Raw genomic sequence first — 22,355 nt, forward strand, 5'->3', positions numbered from 1 at the left:
TACAGTACACTGCTAGACTTCAAGTATAAAAAAATTGTGCAATAGATATTTCAAGTAAAAAAGTGCAAATGTGCCTACGTTTCTGTCATTAATGTTACCAAAACATGACGTTAAAATCCTAATAAATACATTGTACCATTTGCTGCTCTTTGCTAATGTGCCAGCTGTCTTAACTCACAAGACACGCGATGACTGATGGGTAAATTTTACTTTCAATTTCCTGTGTAGTGATAAAGCGTTGCTCACTATTCCCTACGCAGTCTGAAGTTCCCTTCCAACTAAACGCTGGTTTGGAATCTCACTGTAAATGTTTCGTGTAGTTCACTTCACATAGCACTAGTGGAGTAATTGGAATATGCACCTACTGTCTGTAAGCCGTGCTTGATGTGAAGGCGAACATAACTCCGCGCAGGCGCACTACTGTTGCAAAAAATAGGCGGACGGAGATGACTGACGCATTTCTGTGTGTTGTTAACAGGTTAAACCCGCGGGTAATCGAAGTTTTACTTAGGAACCGTGGGAGCGATATAAATCTGACTGGCGCTGTAAAGTATCAGTAGGACGACAAACAACTATGTAATTCACCTTTTCTAACAGTGTGGTGTGGTGTGATATCCGGAGTAGAAAGAATAGTCGCCACTTCTTCAGAGAACCGAATCTGTAAGTTTATGCAAACTGTTCCGCTGCTCCATTTTCATAAGGTAGCATGTGTTTTCAAGCTTGTTTCCACTCTTTCCTCATGGAACCTACTAGAATTCCGTTTCATTCCACTTAAAACCGCGCACAGTAGTATTATCAGTGTTAGAAAGTGCGGTTTTATTAGGTCTAAACACGCACGTCTTTGTTAACTCGGTGTGCTTAGCGTTCATGCTGTGTTGTGTAAGTGCAGCTTTTACATGTACACTTTCTTTTGAAGAAACACAGCTCATCTGTACAAAAGTGAACTTGGTTTAAATGTCAGAACTTTTGTCATTGTAATATATATATATATTTATTCTCAAGGACTATATATATATATATATAATATTGTCCTTGAGAATGAATGCCGACGTTAAATGAACTCGCGCCACTAGTTCATAGGGGCGCATCTTTATCATTGTGCTATTGTTGAATAAAGTTAATGCCTTCATGTTTTAATAATTAAGTCTTACCTGTGGTGACATCTGATGGTAAAAGTCGTCACAAGATGAATATCACATTTTTCAAAAAATACAAAGCATTAATAAAACAGGTATACGTAGAACACATTTTAACAGTGACTGGAGACCAACTTATTTATCCATATTAGTCCTCTAGAATTAAAATGATTATTGTTTTATTTAAGGGGTTCGTTCTTGTAATATTTAGGGAGTTTTTCCTTGACTTGCTATTTGGGGGGGTTACTCAAACACAAGAGCCACTACTAAAACAGTTCAAGAACTCACACAAATCAGTAGTTCATATTGTCTGTGAGCAAACATTGTGTTAACTGTTATTTACCCTCAGAACAGGGCGGCACGGTGGCTAAGTGGGTAGCACTGTCGCCTCACAGCAAAAAGGTCCTGGGTTCGATCCCCAGGTAGGGCGGTCCAGGTCCTTTCTGTGTGGAGTTTGCATGTTCTCCCCATGACGTAAATTGGAGACACTAAATTGTCCAAGACTGTGTTCGATATAACCTTGTGAACTGATGAATCTTGTGTAATGAGTAACTACCGTTCCTGTCATGAATGTAACCAAAGTGTAAAACATGACGATAAAATCCTAATAAACAAACAAACCCTCAGAACAATTTGTCAAAGAAAGTGGACCATTGACATCATTGTGTCTATTAAACAAGGAAGAAATTCATGAACTCTAAAGAATCATTGCATTAGCAGAGGGACAAAAAGCATTACAGTTTAAAAAAAAAAAAAGAGTATATCAGAGCAGTTCTGATATTAAAGAATAAAATTGAATCGTTACAAAGGTGTATTTTGTTTTTAAACAGTATTTAAACAGTGGTGCTGTTGTAGTTTAAATAGAACTGTAAAAGTTGTAGTTTAAATTCATTCTATTAAATAGAATGAAAATAGTACCCTACGCAGAGCACAGAAATAGGCGTTGACATCTATTTACAATTCAAACTGGAAGATGAACTATGTAACAACCTGTACATGCCATTTTGGGTTTCATGTCAGAGGCAATTTGTAAAATAGACTGGAAACATTTACAGTGGTTAAAATATAAAAACATTGTTTTAAATAATCACATATGTTAAGAAAACCACCACAGTTATATTCATAACTCATAGTTACGTTTGTTTATGAATCCCCATATTCAAAGTCTGTAGAAATTTTGTCCTTCTGTTTCAGAACCTTATATGACCTTATATGCACAGCTCCACACACACAGTGACATGCACACACACAACAGAATTGATAACTTTGTTTTTCCAGAAAAATGTTCTCAGGAGAAATTACAAAAGCCTCCACTTGTTGTCCATCCTAAGCAAAACAGGAGGAAAAAAAGAGATGAACTAATATCTTGTGTTTTAATCATTATAAAAATTCTATATTCTGTAAATAATTTGGTTTTGTCTGTGTCTGTTGGTCTTGGCTTCTTTCCCATGGCCAGGATACCAAAATCAATTCTGTGTTGAGTCCACATTATCTAGTTTATTTAGCGAACAACAGAAACCTAACATCATATTACTGTGAAATTACCAACTAATCAATCATAAAATTTATGGCAACGTTATTCTTCAAAGTTGCAAAAAATTCAAATGCAAAATTGTGTTTGATTTACAAAACTGTCATTAAAATGAGCATTTGACTTGAACAAACACATTTAGTAGACGCTAAAGCGACTCACAGTTATATCTGAATACAATGCAAACAATTGAGGGTAAAGGGCCTCAAAATAACACAACAGTGGCAGCTTGGCAGTGTTTGGGCTTAAATCAGTGACCTGCCAGTAATTGGTCTAGCACCTTAACCAATGAGTTACCAATGGTTAACTTAAACTTGCTTCAGGTGTGGTGCTCTTGTCCCTCATTGTCATATTATTTGCATCCAGCATGACCCATTTTTTTCAAAAGGTTTTTGTGATGTAAAAATCTGACCATGATGAATCATTTCAGATTTATTTTTTACCTTAAATGGGACCTATAATCCATGCATTTCAATTATAAAGCATTATAGCAGTCCAAACGACTCATTTGATAAGTTAGTAAACAGGGTATAAATGTCAGACTTTATGATTAGAACTTATGTCAGAAATTATACATATTTGTATATTTGTAGAAACATATTTGTGGAAAGTCAAAGAAGATTGGACCAGATATTTCACTGTGTTTGTATCAAACATGGAGAAAACTAGACTCCCAAGAACTAATGCATTGGTGTAATAGATGTTTGGTTTGTTATGATTTTGTTTTATTATTATTGTTTGTAATTACATCCCGGTTGGTGCATTTGGTTTGGATATGCGAGTGTATGCAAGTTTATTAAAACCACAAGTACATTTCTTTTGACAGAAGAGCAGCATCTCTGCAATTGACTAGACCACCATCGGTTCTTGCATTGACCCCCTTAGACGAGAGAGCAAAGACGACCACCCCTGACTTTAGGCCGGAATATAGCTGCTCCAGCGGGCTGACAACCAGTTCATATCCAGCACGACTTACCACCCTTTTTCGGTCTGAACCGGCATGCCGCTTCTCCCTCCGGCCGCCCAGTAAGTGCTGGCCTGCTTGGCCATTTAATAAGATTAGGGTGAGGAAAGCTTTATAGTTATGCTAGTTCCACACGTCTAAGACTGCTAGTTCCACACGTCTAAGACTGCTACTACATGCATGCCTTGATGAAAACACAGCCATTGCCACTCTGGCTAGGGTACGCACCTACTCCCATTTACTCACGCTCCAACACAGAGCTCGAGAGTGGGTGTATACTGTTATGGAAAGATTAGATTTTATGCTTAGTATAATCTGAATATTAGAATTATGCTGATTTGTGCATTAAAGCCTTATAGTCATGTTGGTGCTTGGAGTCTGGCTGGGAATGGAATGCACAGAGATAAAAAAAAATGTCTGTCGTTAAACTGCTGTAAAATGATGTAAGCAGATAAGGAACAACAGTTATCACAGAATTGAGGTTCCAAAGTCCAACACCCAAGTGTTAAAACTGTAATGTGACTAGAGCAGTATAAAAAGAGGCCCCAGTTCTGTTCTTTGTTCTTCAGCTTATATACTACTGTAAGAACCCACTATTGTGTTTTCATAATGCTTCTTCAATCCAGTCTGTTGGTACTGTTTGACTTTTTTTGCATTCTCACCACATTTTTCCATGACAATACACACCTTTATATGGTGGTGGTTTCACCTGACTGGTCACAACAGTCACTCGTGCTATCAGTCTACGTAAAGGAGGTGGGGATAAGAACATTTGAAGCTAGCGAGGGATATAGGTACTCCCCAGCTTCCCTAGCAGCCAACAAGAAAAGAAAAGTAACGCACTACTATATAGGGTGCTACAGGACACAGACCTCTGAAACACACGCCGTGCCATGTATAGCTCTGTAGTCCTGTCTTCTACCCCTTAGAAACCACAGCAAATAACTAAAGCTTACACTGCTGCCTAGAGATCACAACACAAAACTATATCAGAATATCCTATCATTCGCTTCAGTTGCAAAACAGATTTAAACCACTGTAAGGCCTTGGTGAGATTCCCAAATATAGTGAACATAACACAAAAAGAGTCAGAAGTGTCAGCTAGTCACAGCATCACAGCACCACAGCAAAGTCACTGCAAACACCCTCATCATTGAAGATGACTGTTAAGGGGGGTAAAAAAACAGAAACTTTTAGTGCGATGTGATGCAAATATCACAGTCTCTGAATTAAATAGAAAGCTTCCATCAGTACTGGCTGAATACCAAACAGTAAAGCTGATTATTATTATTATTATTATTGTACATGTTGGCAAGAATGACACAAGCAAGCGGGTGTCTAAAGTTAAAAAATAATGACTTTGGTAATATCTTTAACACACTCAATGTACACTCAATGTCTTTAATCAGTGGTCTTGTATCTATATAGGAAACGAATATTTTTTTTAGGTTACTTGGATTAAACACTTAGCTACATGAAAGCTGCAGGTCAGATAGATTGAACTTTATTGACAACTTGTTGGGGTTTTTTTTTGGGGGGGGGGGGGGGGGGGGGGGGCGTTCTGAATTCTGTTGACTTAAACTTTTATTTTAATCTCTTCTCATAGTCTCAGGTAAAAGTTTTATTAGCTACAGTACCAATAAATTACTTTTGATATTTAAACAATTGCAAGCAGCATTATGTAAAATATGCACATACTTACAGCTGTGCACTGGAAAATAGCCCACATGGTAGGAAGTAAGGTTGTGGTATGGTCACGAAATCTAAAAAGTGGTCACTGGCTAAAAAGGGTAAAAACCCCTTCCCTGTTTCTCGAGCAGTCAGCAGCTTTTAATAATTTCTTTTAACAGCACATTTATGTTAATGTAATTAAAAAATATATATATATATTTTTCCCCTTTTTCTCCCCCTTTAGCGCATCCAATTGTTCAATTTGCATCGTGCTTCCTCTCTGTCTATGCCGAACCCTGCCCTGACCGAGGAGATCGAAGCTAACCCATATCCCCTCCGAAACATGGGCAGCAGTCGGATGCATTTTTGCCACCCACACGTTTATGAGTTTGGCGCCACCTACCGTTGCATGCGGAGAGACACACCCTAAGGGCACTCTTCCTCATCTCTTGTGCAGGCGCCGCTAATCAGCCGGCAGAGGTCGTAATCACATTTTGACAGAGAGAGACCCACATTCGGTTCTTTGTCCCACCCCCCAACTGAGCAACCGGCCAATCGTTGCTCATACAGCCACTCCGCTTCGAACCGGTGAAGCAGAGCTGGATTCGATACGAGGTACTCAGAATCCAGCTCTGGTTGCAGTGTGTCTTTTTACCGCTGCGCCACCTGAGCGGCCATGTTAATGTAATTTAATGTAATCTCACAACCTTGTAAAGCCAGGAGGTCAAGAATGTCCAGAAGCAATGATTAAATAACAATGTGAGGCCAAAATTCTGCCTGTGTGAATTTGAGGTTAATAACTTTTTAAATATTCTGTGTAAATATCGTGTTTTTTGATTTAATTATATTTGTACTTATTGAAAAGCATTTATGTCTTACCTTAATTAAAATATTTGTAATATGACATTTTGTTATTTTTATTTTTTCTAGCATGTATCACCACAGATTCTGTTGATGTGTTGGCCATAATTAGAAGAGAATGCAATCCAATTTATGGTCATTAAACAATGGAAATGTTCGGTGGATCTGGAGATCCAACTGTGTCAACTGTGAAGGACAAGGAAAGCTTTTCAAATAAAGGACAAACAGCCGGAATTAACTGGGACAGGTCAACTCTACAAGCTACCAGTGTCCACATTCTGACACAGCCTCAACACACCAGTGAATATAATCAGAAAACACCTCAGTGGGAGACCTCCATAAGGTTGGTTCAAATACAGACTGGACAGAGTTTAGAAAAAACTTCTGTCGCTGGTGGGAAGCCTTTGCTTCAAAAATACCTAAATCCAAAGAATGCTATAAACCACATAATAAGCAATGATGACTCTTGCATTTCAAATAATCCATTTTACCACCCAAATGCATTGTCTGCCCCACTAGCCATGAATAGTTCACAACAGCCTGTAAGAATGCAGATGTTTGTGAATTCTAGGTCTCTCGAAGGAAACTGGAATAACTCTATCATACCGCAGCATGTGAATACTTGTACTAACTTGTCCAATCACTGCATCCAGCAAGAGATGAGGATTCATAATGGAAATATTAGACCGGTTATTTTGACTCCAGATAAAGTAATCAAACTTCAAGACATTTGCATGTCTAAAGAGAACAATCAGCAAAAGTATGTGCCTCAGAAAGCTATTGCTGTTGTTACACCATTAAAACAGCAGGTAGCTGGAGGTGTCACACAGTCAAATGTATTTACCAATGTGAACGAAAGAGGCCTTGAACCAAGATCTGTGCCGAAAAAGCCTCATCATTTAATACCATCAAAGACTGATGATGTGCAAACAGATATTCCAAATGAATTGTTATCAGAATCAATATTTGCCAATGGGGATTCTCAGCAAGTTGAGACTGGAACGCATGCTAATGCTAAAGAATTTTCCACTAATGGTTTGAAATCGTTGAACAATGCAGAGCTAAAAGATATTCCACAAGAATTGGAATCAGAATCAATATCAGTTCCTCAGAGCGCTGGGGGTGAAAAGCATCCTAGGAATGAAGAATTTTCTATTAACAGCTTGAAATCCTTGGATGATGCAGAACAAACCAATATTCAGCATGGGTTTCAATTACAAACAATCCCGGCAAGTGGAGTTTTCCAGCATGTAGAGGCTGAAGAGCAAACTGAACAACTTTCCAGCAAAAGGGAAAAATCAGTGACTTATTTCAGTATGGAGAAGAAGATACAGTCCTCTCAGATTGAGGATTTGTGCAGTACTGATGTTTCTGATCAACATGATGGCCACAACAGTGCTGAAGAAACAGTAACTGGACTGAGTAGTGAACTACCTGACAAGGCTTCTACCATACCAGTAACTGAGTGGTCTCTTCAGAGATTGCACACATTGATAATAAAACTAGAGCAGATGGAAAAGCAGCACCAAAAGGATCTTCCCTTTTCCTGTCTTACACAAGAGATTCTAAAATTGTACTGGAATGGAGATTATCAGAATTTATGCAATAAGTCAAAATCCAGACTTTATGTTAACATCATGAAAGAAGTCATTCTTTACAATGGAAAGAAAGATTCTGTGATCCTCAAAGCAATTTCAAAAGAAAAAATGGATCAAGTTGCAGCAGAATTTCACATCTTAAAACATGATGATGCACCACCAAAAACGATGTACAAGTCAACCTGGTTAAATCTGAGTGAAAAACCTCCTGATATTGATGATAATGAGTATTCATCATTGTTTATGACTTCACGTAGCAAACCAAAACTAAATGATGGACTGGAGAAGGTGCAGAGGAACTTTGAAAAGTTTGAAAAGGAGAAGACAGATGCAGACAAGAAAACAAACGCAGAAGTAGAGCAGCCTAAACCATTACCACCTGAGCATGAAAGACCTTCAGGTGTCCTTGAAGACAAAGTATTAAGAACAGAGCCACTGTGCATAAATAATGAAAACAAAGAAACAAATTGTGTCATAGTAGGACAAGAAGGAATTACACTATCTTCAATGATGAGCAGTAATAATGGTGAAAATGTCATAATAAAAAGCACATCATCAGAAGAACTGACTGAAACTGAGGATAACGATAAAGTGAATAATTTTAGTGCAACCCAAAGTATTGAAACATCTTTGCAGGAGTCATCAGGTGATAACTTACCAGCTGTGAGTGGCTGCCAGATGAATATTGAACAAGGGAAAATTTTACCTCCACTTACGTCAGCTATGAATCCTCAGCTAGACAAAAGTAAAAATGCAGCCTTTGATCCCTTTGCATGTGTTCAAATTAGCATCCTCTCACCAGATGAATCCAAGGAAGTGTTTGCACGGGAGCCAAAGGAGAAGGAAGTGTACACAAAACAAGATAACTTGAATAGCAAAGGTCTAGTCATCACAGACTTATCTGACCAGTCTGGGGATAAAATTCAAACCAAAACAGAAATGAAAACGGAGAAAGAAAACAAAAGTTTATACCACGTATTTAAAATAACTCAAACAGAGAGCTACTGTTGCGTTGCTAAATGGTTTAAAGTTTTAGGTTACAGAAATCGGGGGCACTGCATGTGTGAGCAAAAGGCAATTCTAAATGATTCCAGTGTGGATGAGATAAAGATTGTTGACGTCATCTCTGACTACCAGGAGGTTTTAAAAATTGCAAATGCAGTGTCTGAGTCATTGACTGATTTGCCACATGGGTCACAACAATTCACAGAGAACAGCAAGTGTTACAGATCTGACACTAGTAAAAAGGGGAGGACCCACCACAACAGTTGCAGTCAACATGCATTTGACAAGTCCCTACATTTATCTACAGATAATGCCAGTCTTCGATTGAACGGTAATGGAAAAGAGTTCACAACTCCAGAGGACAATACTGATGGAAAAACAATAAATCTTGCATTATATGGCTCATCTCACCTAAGGCAAAAGAAACCTACAACAACTAATGGTTATTTAAGGAAAGGTTTTTCTGGAATCAGGACATCAAATACTGTGCTTCATCCACCAGAAACTCTTAATATAAGAGTAGGTTCAGATTGCAATAAAAATCCAAGCACTAGTAGAAAAAAGAACGCCAAACAACGGAATTTAAGTGCCTGTAAGAAAAGCTATATGTCTTCAAAGAAGTTTGTCAACGAATCAGAAAAACAAAAATGTACAATCAGTTCTGATTCAGAAAAGAATGCTGCTGACAAATCTGTGACATCATGTGAATCATCAGCATTTGATCTGATTAAATCCTTGCTGTCAGAATCTACAAAGTATAAAAGTAAACTCCCCTTGGCTGACCAACGGAGAAATCCAGATCAATCAAAGGAAAGACTTCATTCAACCAGAGAGGATAAAATTAGGAAGCTAAAACAAAAAAGAAAGTTAGCATTACTTAAGAGACAGAATTGTGTGAATGACAAGAAAAAAACAAATGGTTCACTTGTAAAGCAGCCTCATACTAGGACAGAAAGTAAAGATGATTCAAACCTTGCCCTGGATTTCAGAGTTTTGCCAGACTCTTTTAACTTAAGTGAGTCTGTTTCTTCCATGGAAGCTGATCAGTCTGCCAGTGCAGACTTTGGTAAGTATTGCATCTTTTTGCATTCCATTACATCTTTATTATCTATTAAGCTTTTTTATCGTATGGTTATATATTTTTTTTATTTAAATGCCAGGTTCAAACGCTAAAAACATAACTGGGACGAAAAGACCATGGAGATCACCAGGTATACATTTTTAATACATTTTAAGCTGGCATATATGTGAATGAGTGAGTTTGCATGCACATTAATAATCTGATCATTAGGGATGTCCCGATCACGTTTTTTTGTTCCCGATCTTTAATTTTGATCCCGATCCGATACCGATTCTCAAACCGATACTTGTATTTTCTAGATATTGTCTAGATAAGAACTAGATAATACTGTTTACACAGTGCACACTTCAAGTACATTAGTTATTCAAATTAATCCAATGTACATGTTTAACAACTGAATAGCTCTGCAGTGCTGTAGGAAAAAAATTGCCTGCATCCAAGCTATTGCTTAATGTTCTTTTACAAAATAAAAGTAAACAAACCTAGTGCAGCATTGTAGTAAAAATGAAGTGAGAGAATTACAGTTTCACTTTGAACTTTATATTCAAAGAACATAATTCTGTTTAATGCAGTGATACACTAAAAATGAACAAAAATCTCCACTCACAAGTGGTGTAGCAGCTTAACTTGAATATAAAAAAACAAATAAGTTACTTAACAGCATTACAGTAAAACCTGAATACCAAAATAAAATGGAAAGTCACTCTTTTGTTATAAAGGAAAGCCCGTTCTTAAAGTGCTTGTATTGTGACAGTGGTTTGATGGACGGGTCTACGCAAAGTGAGTGTGTTTTGACCCTTTGGGGCTTCCATAGTGCATGGGATAGCGTGCTCGGCTCTGGCTGTCCGCTATTCGGAACAGAATAAGTTAATAAAGTGTTTTGCTCCCGACAATTGGTGAATATACCGTGTATTTTATTTCTTTATTAAGCGAGTGCATCACTACGACGCTCGGTTACATAACTAAGCCAATCAGAGTGCTTGATACTGAGATGTCGTTCAGTCTTGTAACACGTAAACTCGTAAAAGCTGTATGTTATGGTCCTGAAGTTTTCATACTCGGATTAAAAGTTATTGTTTTGTAAACCGGAGTGATCCTCGACTCACACACCATATAAACAGTAAAATTCTACAGTAATGAACGCGGCTCTGCTCCCACCGCCTCGTGAAACGCTCGCATTGCAGACATTACATTGCTGTTGGACAGCAGACATGCTGACGTAAAACAAAAGATCGGGTTATGATCGGCATTAGTAAAGCCGATTTCCGATCAGTTAAAAATGCCTTGATCGGCCCCGATCCCGATCTGTGAGATCGGATCGGGACATCCCTACTGATCGTTGTTAAACCTGTTATATTGTTGTTCAAGAGATCATGAACAATCAGCTTACTCTGATAACTAAAATAAGAGTATAGCCAGTATCTGATTTTGATGAATCCATTAAACTGACTGAATAACTGATTTAGCCAGTAATCGGTTATTAAATATGCACTTTTACTGGAATTTTCTTGTTTCCTGCTACAATGAATGTGCTGTCTGTCTTCTAACAAAGTCCTTAAAAATTCAGGGCATTTACACCTTTTTAAAATAATTTGGGATGCTAATACCACTAGTTCTGATATACAGGTGACATTGAGTTAATTCCACTATTAAGATAAATACATTTTAACAGCAAATCAACTGATTGTGCTCGTCTTCCCCTGCAATGGATAGGTGTTAGTTTTAAGGTTACTTTAACATGATGACACATCTTTAACTGCAAGGCTGGGTGGATGTTATGACTTCCTGTGCCACATATGCATTTATTCACCTGCAGTTTTGTATAAAATGTATTGGAATGCATCGCAATGATTGTCCTTTGGAAACATAAGACGACAAACAGATAAATGGGTTATTGAAGCTATATTGCTTCAACTAAAGGAAGCATTAACTATTATTAAAGAGCTATGAAGCCATGACAAGTGATTCCAGGATTAGTAAATACAAGATTAGCTATTTATAATGCAAACCCAATCTCAGCTCTCTAATTGTCATGGTGTATTGTTCTCACAATGCTGTGGTTTCAATTTAAAATGAAACACAACAGTTGAGGGTTTTGTGAAACCGTGAGAATCAGATTCTTCCAATCATGTCTATGCTTCACTTTTAACTACATCATATAAATTGTTTGTCTAATTGGTGGGGCTTTGAAAAGGTCAGTAGCAAACAGTGTCAAGGTTTAATTAGATGAAACTTTTGGGTACAGCTATTAATGGCAAAAAGCATTATTTCTGAGAGCTGCATGTTGCTAAAGGTAGTGCAGCACCACGGTAAGCGGGACAGCCTCACTCCATAGACAACAGAAAGCCAGAACAAAAGTGTTTTTGCCGTGCATCAACAGCTTAACCTCTCTCACACTTGTTCATTTAAAAACTGTGTTGGTACCACCTGCTATCATAAAAATATTATTAACAGCTTAACTAAAAAATGTCTTCATGTAGGTGAAGTATCAAACCATCTGGTTTTAATTTAATTTAAATAATACAGTGTAAAATTGTGTTATTATTATTGTTAACAACTTAATTTAAAAAGTACCTCTTGGCCCAGGTGGCGACCGGGATATTCCGCTAGCACACCAGCACCGAGTTTCTGAACTCCTCGGTTTGAAACTCGGTGTTGCCACCGGTCAGCTGGGCGCCATCTGGCGGGCATAATTGGCAAATGACAGGGGCGAGAAGAGGAGGGCTGTACACGTGTCAGAAGAGGCGTGTACAGCGACGTGCTCTCCTCGGATGCAATCTGGTATCTCTGGTAGCAGCAGAAGACAAAAAATTGAGTGCGCTGAATTGCGAGGAAAATGGGGAGAAAATGCATTAAAATAAAGTACCGCTATTGGTCTACAAACACAGTGACTAACTGTACACGGATGGTCAGATTTTTAAAGTGCATGTAACTCTCATGATCAGCTTGACAGTATGTAATTTATTGTAATAATGCATGTAAACTTTTAATCTGTTGGTAGGTGCATGGTGTGTCAGCCCAAAGAAGAAACGGCGTCTTGAGTCCTCAGTAAAAGCAGATATATCTGCATCATCCAGCACATTTCTAGAATTCAAACGGAAATATGAAAAAAAGCAAAGACTGCCTAATTAGAAAACAGCACTGATAATTATGCAGTCATGACCACTGAATGTTACTCTGTGGCCTAAAAGAGACAGGGATGTGGCCTTTATAACACAGACTGCTAATACATCAGGTACACATGAATGATGTTGCTTTAAAAGGTCTATATATATATATATATATTCTTTTGCCAGTCTGTATATTTTTCTGTATATATTTTATTTGAAGATTAAACAGTTGAATTTTTTGTAGTATAATGTGCCACCTAAACCATTTTCTTATTTAGTACATGTCAACTATGTTGGCAGTAAGTACACCTACCTCTTACATACACACTGATGATTTTGAGAAGAAAACAATACTGACCAGATGTATTTTGACAGATGGACAATTTTCAGCACAGAAGGGACAGTAACCCACTGGCAAGATATGGTATGGGTCTAGCTGACATGGTAAAATTAGTTTAGTGGTTAATGTAAATGTAGTGAGATGGTATGTTTAGTTCCTTAATTATCTTTAATAGGTGATTCAATAAGAAAGCCTTAGTCTTTTCAACCTGTCTAGGTTTACTAGCTTTCATCAGTTTAGTAAATAGTTTAACAGATTAAGAAAAGAGTATTTCACCATCTACAGTGCTTATCAAAAGGTTTAGGAATATTAATTAAATCTCTGCAGATTTAGATTTCTCTGAGGACATTTAAGTCCTCAGGTGGCATTGCATGAGAAACTTGTGCTACTGTAATGAATATAGCTTCATGACCTTGGAAGTACTTTGGGAAATTATTGTCAATGAACACAGTCTGCTGCTGCATCAAGAATTACAACCAGAAATATTAGCGTTTTCTGGACCCAAGACTAAAAACGCTGGAAAGATTACAGTGTTCACACTACACATTTTAGCTTGTTTTTTAGAAAACAAAAATGAATGTTGAGTTATCTGTGCCAAAGATGAAAAGGACTATTTACACTGCAAACTGCAAAAGCCAGCATGTCATAGTATGTTAGGTTTACTCAAAAGCCATGACGTGTTCCTGTCCCTTGAACTCGTATAAAAAACTTAACCAGGATTCATGATGCACACTTGTCACCAATGTCAGAGGTGATGGACCCTGACACAGGAGAAGAATCATTTGTTTAATCTTCTTCACATGGAAAGCACCCAGACAAGACACCAAGTTAAAGTATGAATATCTTAGTTTATTGATAGGAAACAGGCTTTTTATAAACATGAGTGAGTGTGAGTCCAGATCTGACCCCTATTGAAAATGTATTGAGCATCATGAAGAAAAAAATCAGACAACAGTAACAGACCGCTGAACAGCTGAAATCTTGTATCAAGCAAGAATGGGCAAAAAATTTCAGAGCAAAGCTAAAATCTTAATTTTAGTAGAATATAAAGCTTTTTATTAATGCTTGTATGGGCTTTCATACAGTCTTTGTTACTAATTTCCTAATAAGTACAGTGTAACTTTTCCCCTGCTAAACTCGAGTAGGCTACAAGGTTAATGAGGTTGCTTGTATCTAAGAAAACAGTGGCCCATATTTATCAAAGCTGCATACAGTTAAATCTGATGGTAAGCTGGGCACAGATTACTTGTTCTTGTTTATCAGTTTTATCTTTGGTGTATCTGTGTGTTTTTAAACTCATGTCTAGTAAAAGTGCATGCAGAATTGAATGAACTAGTACGATACACCCTAACAACTGCTTTATTTGCAATTAAATCTTCAATTATTTAGAATAATAAATAGTAATATTAATAACGAAATGCATTACACGTAGTTTTTACACTGTCTACAATTTAGCGTACAAACCCCATTTCCAAAAAAGCTGGAACATTTTTGAAATGTAACAAAAATAATGAATAAAAACGATTTACTGATCTTTGTATTTTGTAAACAGATTTAGAATTTGATGACTACAACACACTCAAAGTTGTGACATATGTTTACCAGTGTGTTACATCACATTTCCTATTAAATAAACTTTAATCATTTGGGAACTCTGGATACTAATTGTTTTGTCAGGGGAATTTTTGCTCATTCTTGCTTTATAGAAGACTTTAGCTACTTAACCGTCTGTGGTAGACGTTGTCTGATTCTGCTTTTCCTAATGTGCCATACATTTTTAATAGGAGACAGATCTGGTGTGCAGGAAGGGTGGTCAGGCACATGTGCTTTCTGTCTACAAAGCCCTGCAACTTTAGTGTGTTTAGAGGCCTGGCACTTTCTTGCTGACATAACCATGGGCTTTTTGGGAAAGGTCATCCATCGCCTGTGTCACAATTGCCCGAGCTGTGTAATCTTTTTAATTTTAAATAAATGCCTGTATTTGCCTACATTACACTATTAACTTATAAAAACATTGCAAACCATGAACCATAAGCTCCTTTTCACTGTTTTAACTTTCATGACAGCTATGTCCTTCTATAAATACTACTAAATAGTAGTCCTTCTTAAGACTACTAAAAAGAACCAATTAACTGCTACCTTCTTTTTTTAATTTCTTACATTCTTTTATAATCTTTGCAGTCTATAAGCTGCTTAATACTTTACTAGACCTGCTTATATTGGGATGTGTAGTATTTAAATTACGGTGAATTGAGGCGTCAGATGCAAATTATATGTAAATAAGTGACTGATCAGGTTCACAACAGAGTCAGGCCCATTCTGTGCAATTGGATTTAAATGTATTTTAAAATGTACTTAAATACAAGTTACTTCAAAAGTGAAAATTATGAAAGAATTTTATTTACAAAGTTTTGGACCCTTTTTTCAATACTTTGTAGGCAGCAATAAGTCTTCTTGTAATTTTCCTTTACATGCTTTTCAGACCTAGATTTGGATACTTTATTCCATTATTCATGGCAGAACCTCTCAAGATCTGTCAGATTCAATAATGTCTGTAAACTGCCATCTTCTAGCCTCTCCACACGTTAAATGGGGTTAATAGCTGGGATTTGTCGGTGCCACAGACATGATTGGAGGAACATTCAGAGACTTGACCTTGGAGTTACGCCAGCATAGCATAATGTTGCCTCTGCTTTGTTTGACTGTATGAATGGCATTAGCCAAGTGATGTTCAGTGTCTGTGTTTTGCCAGATATACTGCTTGCTGATTTGCAATTTAAATAGAGAACTTAACATCTCTGAGCACTTGACATGCTAACACTGGCTTCCATCCTGCCACTCTGTCATAAAGGCCTGATTTATGGAGTGTGACAAAGATGATTGTCCATCCACCTGTTTCTGCCATCTCTTGACAGGACTGTTTTAGAGTCATTATTGTGTTCTTTATCATTTTCCTGCCCAAGGCTCTTTCTGCACGAATGCCCAATTTGGCTCGATGGCCAAGTCATGCAAAAATGTGGACGAGTTAAAATATTTGGTATCAGGCGTGTCAAACTGAGAGTGTGGTAGAGAGGTGAAGAAGAGAGTGCAGGCGGGATTAAGTGGAAGGCATGTAGTGGCAGGAGTGATTTGGAATAGAAGGATATCTGCTAGAATTAAAGGGAAAGTTTACAAGACAGTAGTGAGGCCTGCCATGTTATATGGCTTGAAAGCAGTGGCAACGACAAAAAGACGAGACTGAGCTGTAGGTGGCAGAGATGAAGATGCTTTAATCCTTGTTGAGAGTGATGACGATGGACAGGATTAGGAACGAGTTAAATTAAGAACAGTGGTGTCCCTCTAATTCTTCAATTATACTAGACACATCTACTCCTGATTACTGAATGTGTGCTAAATTACACACTAATTTTTTTAACGTGGTGCTTATGTACTGGCTGTTTACAGTATTACTAGACTGACACATCTGATTAACAGTGAAAAGACAACACAGGACAGTAAAAGTGACAAATTTGACTTCCTTTTTTCGTTCCTTGGCTTTGTCAATCCATCATGTTATTATATCTCGTTCCTTTGCCGAATGCTGCTAGCACCTCTAAAAGTTCTCTTTCATTGTAAGTCTCTAGTATGCAGTCTTAACCCTTTAATGCACAACCTGGGTCAAAAGTGACCCAACTGAGTTTTTATTTTCTACATCTTTGCAATAAATTAATTAATTCAAGCTTCCATGAATTCCTCAATTAACTTGTTTTTGATCATCACAAATCCTTATTTCAGTTTTATATTTTTTACTTTTTTAATAAAAATCATTTTTGTATCACTACCCTTCTAATGCACAACATGGGTCAAAAATGACCCTTATGTATTTACTATGGAATTTGACAGAAACTACTGACATTTGTAAGTGTTTGTAGTCAAAAACATATTTACTGATCTTTTGAAAGACAACCAAAGATTAGGCTCTTGAATCTTGAATATGTCCAATACTATTTGCTTGCTAGCTGTTTACATATTCTAGTGTAGATAGCTTTTATTAGCTAAGACAGGAAATACATGAATAACTGACAAATGTGCATATGAAAATATTCTTGAATGGATGAATATGGGTCATTTTTGACCCATGTTGTGCATTAGAAGGGGTTTGCTTAGCTTGTGCATCAAAGGGTTAAGCATAATTTGGCAGCCATATTTTTTTCTATATAAATAACTTATGAATCGGGTCTGTAACACCACACTGTGCTACTTGTCAGTCCATAGTTTTCCTCCTTAACTGAGTCAGGTAACTCAAACTGAGCCTGTTTATGCAAATGTGTCTTGATGTCATGGCTCTCAAACTGAGCCCGTCCTGGATCTCCAATAAGTATTTGAGTTCCATAAGTCTTAATGCATGTTCTGAGCCATTTATGCAAGTCATCTGCAAGAGTCTCGTCATAGAACATGTCTCCCAACAAGATGAGGTCCCAGTTTTTAGCCTCTTCACCAATCAGATTTTTGGTTGCACAGGTTAAGGGTTCTAAACCATTCAGCTCACAGTTCATCTGGGTGGCGATTGCAGCAACTACAAAGAGAAAGCTTAATGGTCATTCAGTAGTCAAATGATGAAAACCTTAGCTATGCAAAATATGGAACATTTACCTAATAATTATTATAGAGATATTTTAAAATAGGCAATTTTCTGTTTTATGACAGTCAAGTAGTGAAATAAAAATTCCTCTGGCTGACTACATCTTGCTGTCCTCAAACCAGGGTTGAAGGCCCATCTTGTCACCAAGAACATCACACACTGTGTATGGTTATTTGGTTAAATTTGCTGTACATGTAAGTAAATGTATCACCTGGATCAATGTCATTGGCTACCACATGAGCAGCCCCACTCAGTTTAGCTGAAATTGCAGATGCGCCACAGCCACTTCCAAGATCCAGCACTTTTTTACCTGCAGACAATTCTGGGTTGTTGAGGAGATACCTAAAACAAAAAGTTTACAGGTAAAATATGTAATAGGATAAAGGTCATAATTATTTTTCCAGCACAGTTTACTCTAGATGCAGCTTGAACTGTAAATGTTTGGAAGGTCAAAAAAGTGCTTATACTGACATATTTGCTGAGATGCTTTTAGGAAATTATTTTTAAAGATCGGCATCACAGGCGACCAACGGCTTGATGCATTTTAAATTAGATTAATTTACAATAAAATGTTGTGGATGGTATCTTATACAGTAGAACCTTGACTTACGAATTTAATTGGTTCCAAAGGGCTGTTCTTAAGTCAAAATGTTTGTTAGTTAGACCTATTTGTCCCATAACAAATAATGTAAATAGAATTAATCTGTGCCAGACCTCCCAAACCACTCCCTTACCTAGCCTTTCTAATGTCTTAAATGGCCTTTTTTGTTATAAATACAAGTATATTTTCCCTTAAATTATAGAATAGACATTACTGTAATAAACAATAATAAACAACAATACACGTAGTACTGTACATAAAACACACACCAAATGTATCTACCAGAAACAACTATAACTCATATTTCCTTCTTTATTTCAATAGTATTGTATTTTGTAGGTGTAATTGCACGAAAGAAAGAATAGTTTACTGAGCCGAGTTCCTTCTTCTCTCTCACTCACTGTCCCCGCTGTCTGATACACAGTGACAGCTACTGGCAGGAGTAATTATACAACAACAAATTGTGTTTTTTTCATTTTCTCTACACTACGCTTCCTCTGCACCTTCTTTGGGGCCATTTTAATACTGAATTTTACAAAATATAAAGAAAACACCGGAAAACACTGTCCGCTGTCCGAATGTTCGCTCAGTGTATATATATATATATATATATATATAGAGAGAGAGAGAGAGAGAGAGAGAGAGAGAGAGAGAGACACGGTTGGAGTGAACTTGTTCATGACGTCACGTGTTTCGTGAATTTCTCTTCGTAATCCGAAATTTGTTCGTACGTTAAGTTGAAAAAGATGGTTCGTAACCCGAAATGTTCGTATGGTAAACCATTCGTAACTCAAGGGTCTACTGTACTTGTATTAAACAAAGACTGGCAAAAGTCTTTAAACTTTAAAATCTGTAAACTTTGCAGGTAAAAAAAATATACAATACAGCAGTATACCATAAAGTAAATCCTGTCGATGTCTGACTTTTGAGTCTGTTTCAGTCAAGTATGGCATAAGATCAACATATCCCTAATTTATGATATTATTCACAAAAGAAGCAGAGATTATTACCTGGCCAGTGCCTGTCCACCTGGCCAATATATAGCCCAAAAGGGATCAAGAAAAGGCCAGAGCTCTGGTCTCTCAGTCCAAAAACGGCATTTTGGTGTAAAAAGTCTTAATGAAATCTCTGGTGTTAAACTTTTGCCTTTGATAATCTCTGTGTTTTCTTCAATAAATCGCTTTATTTCATGTTCTGATTTGCACTTGCTCATATACTGCCGAAATTGTTTTTGTCGAACAGTCCTAAACAATTTGCCTAACTGCGAGTAGTGGGTCCAAAGGTAAACAGAAAGTCCATTGTACATACTGATAAACTACAGTTTAATGTCTTAAACCAGGAAGATTTAAGTTAACGAGCTAAGACTAATATAAAGTCACCAAACACGGCAGTGATTAAACTGCATAAGTTCTCCAGGTTATATGTTTTGCTCTTTTTGTCTTCTATCGGGTAAGGACGCGTGAAAAGGAATGCTCAGCACGCATGCGCAGATCTGACCTGTAACCAATCACATTGGGAGAGTTCGTGCAGTACATATCCTGCGCAGATATTTACAGAGGCAGTACCCAAAATTCTGTGTGGTAAAAAGTTGCCATCTAGCGACACTTAAGAGCATGCGCGTCTGCATCTGTTTATTTTCTATGACAATGTTTGACTTATTGTACACCGATCAGCCATAACATTAAAACCACCTCCTTGTTTCTACACTCACTGTCCATTTTATCAGCTCCACTTACCATATAGAAGCACTTTGTAGTTCCACAATTACTGACTGTAGTCCATCTGTTTCTCTACATACCTCCACCACAGAGCAGGTATTATTTAGGTGGTGGATCATTCTCAGCACTGCAGTGACACTGACATGGTGGTGGTGTGTTAGTGTGTGTTGTGCTGGTATGAGTAGATCAGACACAGCAGCGCTGCTGGAGTTTTTAAATATCGTGTCCACTCACTGTCCACTCTATTAGACACTCCTACTTAGTTGGTCCACCTTGTAGATGTAAAGTCAGAGACGATCGATCATCTATTGCTGCTGTTTGAGTTGGTTATCTTCTAGACCTTCATCAGTGGTCACAGGACACTGCCCACAGGCCGCTGTTGGCTGGATACTTTTGGTTGGTGGACTATTCTCAGTCCAGCAGTGACAGTGAGGTGTTTAAAAACTCCATCTGTGTCTTATCTACTCATACCAGCACAACACACATTAACACACCACCACCATGTCAGTGTCACTGCAGTGCTGAGAATGATCCACCACCCAAATAATACCTGCTCTGTGGTGGTCCTGGGAGAGTCCTGACCATTGAAGAACAGCATGAAAGGGGGCTAACAAAGCATGCAGAGAATTAGATGGACTACAGTCAGTAATTGTAGAACTACAAAGTGCTTCTATATGGTAAGTGGAGCTGATAAAATGGACAGTGAGCATAGAAACAATGAGGTGGTTTTAATGTTATGGCTGATCGGTGTATATGCTTCACAGTATCTATGACTGTGTATTCATTCATTTAGAATCACTGACCACTTTAATCTGGACACAGCACTCCCAGAAAACAATTCTCACTTGCTGACTTACAAAACTGTTACACAAAAATGTTTTGTCTGTTCGGAAATAAAAAAAAAAGACTATATTTGTAGTGGTTTATTTTGTGTTATTTTGTACTGTAGCATCACTACAAGTAGTAAAGCTGCAATAGGTTAATTACATTCACAGTAATAAGATTGTCATGCTACTTTTCAGATGTAGTAGCTAAATAAATGCCACACCGTTCTATTAGTTTAAAATGCTATACACACTATATGGCCAAAAGTATGTGAACAGAAGCTTGTTTGACATTTGATTAAAAAAATTATGCACTATTATACAGAGATTATATAAAGACATTCTGCCGCCACCCTATGACAGCCTTCACTGTTCTAGTAAGGCTTTTTGTCAGGCATTTGTGAGGTCAGGCACTGATGTAAATGTAAAAGCTTGGCTCACAATAGACATTTAAATAAATTCCCAAAGGTGTTTAATGGGGTTGAGTTCCTCAATACAAGTTCATCAAACCATGTACTTACTGACCATGATTTAGCACAGGGTCACAGTCATGCTGAAACAGCAAAGGGACTTTTCCAACAGACATCCACATAGGTGAAAGCATCTCATTTATTTTACATTATTCATTCTACAAACCTATTTGCTGGAATGGATGGAATTGATAGAATTTTTCTTCCATCACAATACCACTGGCCATGCATTTTCTGTTCCCAGACAGAAGCAAGATTTATCCATCCAGGAATCATTTTACAGTAGAATGCTTGGATACTGGAATGCTCCCGGAATCCAATTAAAAAAATAAAAACAATGTAAAATATACTGTATATTTTATATATTATATTATATAGTCAAAAAATTTTTTATTTCCTTCACATGGTCAAATAGAATTGGTTTTAGATATACCCTAGGGTTGCAACATATTCCTTCTGCTTTTTAATGTCCTTTCCACTGTCATTTGGTTCTTTAGCAAAAATGATGGCTCTACATTCAACTAGTTCTGATTTGTCTTCTCAGATCCATCTATCAATTTCAGAGACAAAGACAAGCTCAGGGTGCAGTGATCTTGGAAACAAAGTTGTTGTTAAGAATCACAACTTGTGTTTATGTATTTATTACTGCACTTTTATTACTCTGAATAATGTCATGTAATTTGTTATGAAAATAAATCAGTTAACTAACCTGTGTGACAACTTGTAGAACCAATGTGGGAATTGCTGAGACAGAGGTGGCAGATAAATTTGGAAATACATTCCAGTCTGGTGATCTGATCATTCATTCATAGAGGAGGAGGGTC

At 37.3% G+C, this 22,355-nt stretch overlaps 2 protein-coding genes across 2 annotated transcripts; one reads left to right on the forward strand and one right to left on the reverse strand.

Annotated features, from left to right (window-relative positions):
* Positions 1-443: 443 nt before the first annotated feature.
* si:ch211-106e7.2 (uncharacterized) lies at positions 444-13,206 on the forward strand. The gene is made up of 5 exons (XM_062992542.1): positions 444-660; positions 3,494-3,693; positions 6,233-9,832; positions 9,927-9,977; positions 12,849-13,206. Exons 3-5 carry the CDS (start codon positions 6,310-6,312, stop codon positions 12,977-12,979), a joined length of 3,705 nt encoding a protein of 1,234 aa, XP_062848612.1. The 5' UTR covers positions 444-660; positions 3,494-3,693; positions 6,233-6,309; the 3' UTR covers positions 12,980-13,206.
* A 2,469-nt stretch (positions 13,207-15,675) lies between these two features.
* On the reverse strand, positions 15,676-22,329 carry etfbkmt (electron transfer flavoprotein subunit beta lysine methyltransferase). The gene is made up of 3 exons (XM_063002579.1): positions 22,241-22,329; positions 18,130-18,260; positions 15,676-17,852 (listed from the first exon to the last, which is right to left on the reverse strand). The coding sequence occupies exons 1-3, from the start codon at positions 22,309-22,311 to the stop codon at positions 17,503-17,505; spliced, it is 552 nt and encodes a 183-aa protein (XP_062858649.1). The 5' UTR covers positions 22,312-22,329; the 3' UTR covers positions 15,676-17,502.
* Positions 22,330-22,355: the final 26 nt, after the last annotated feature.

The sequence above is a fragment of the Trichomycterus rosablanca genome, chromosome 1 (assembly GCF_030014385.1).
Source record: "Trichomycterus rosablanca isolate fTriRos1 chromosome 1, fTriRos1.hap1, whole genome shotgun sequence".
In the NCBI taxonomy this organism is placed as follows: Eukaryota; Metazoa; Chordata; class Actinopteri; order Siluriformes; family Trichomycteridae; genus Trichomycterus; species Trichomycterus rosablanca.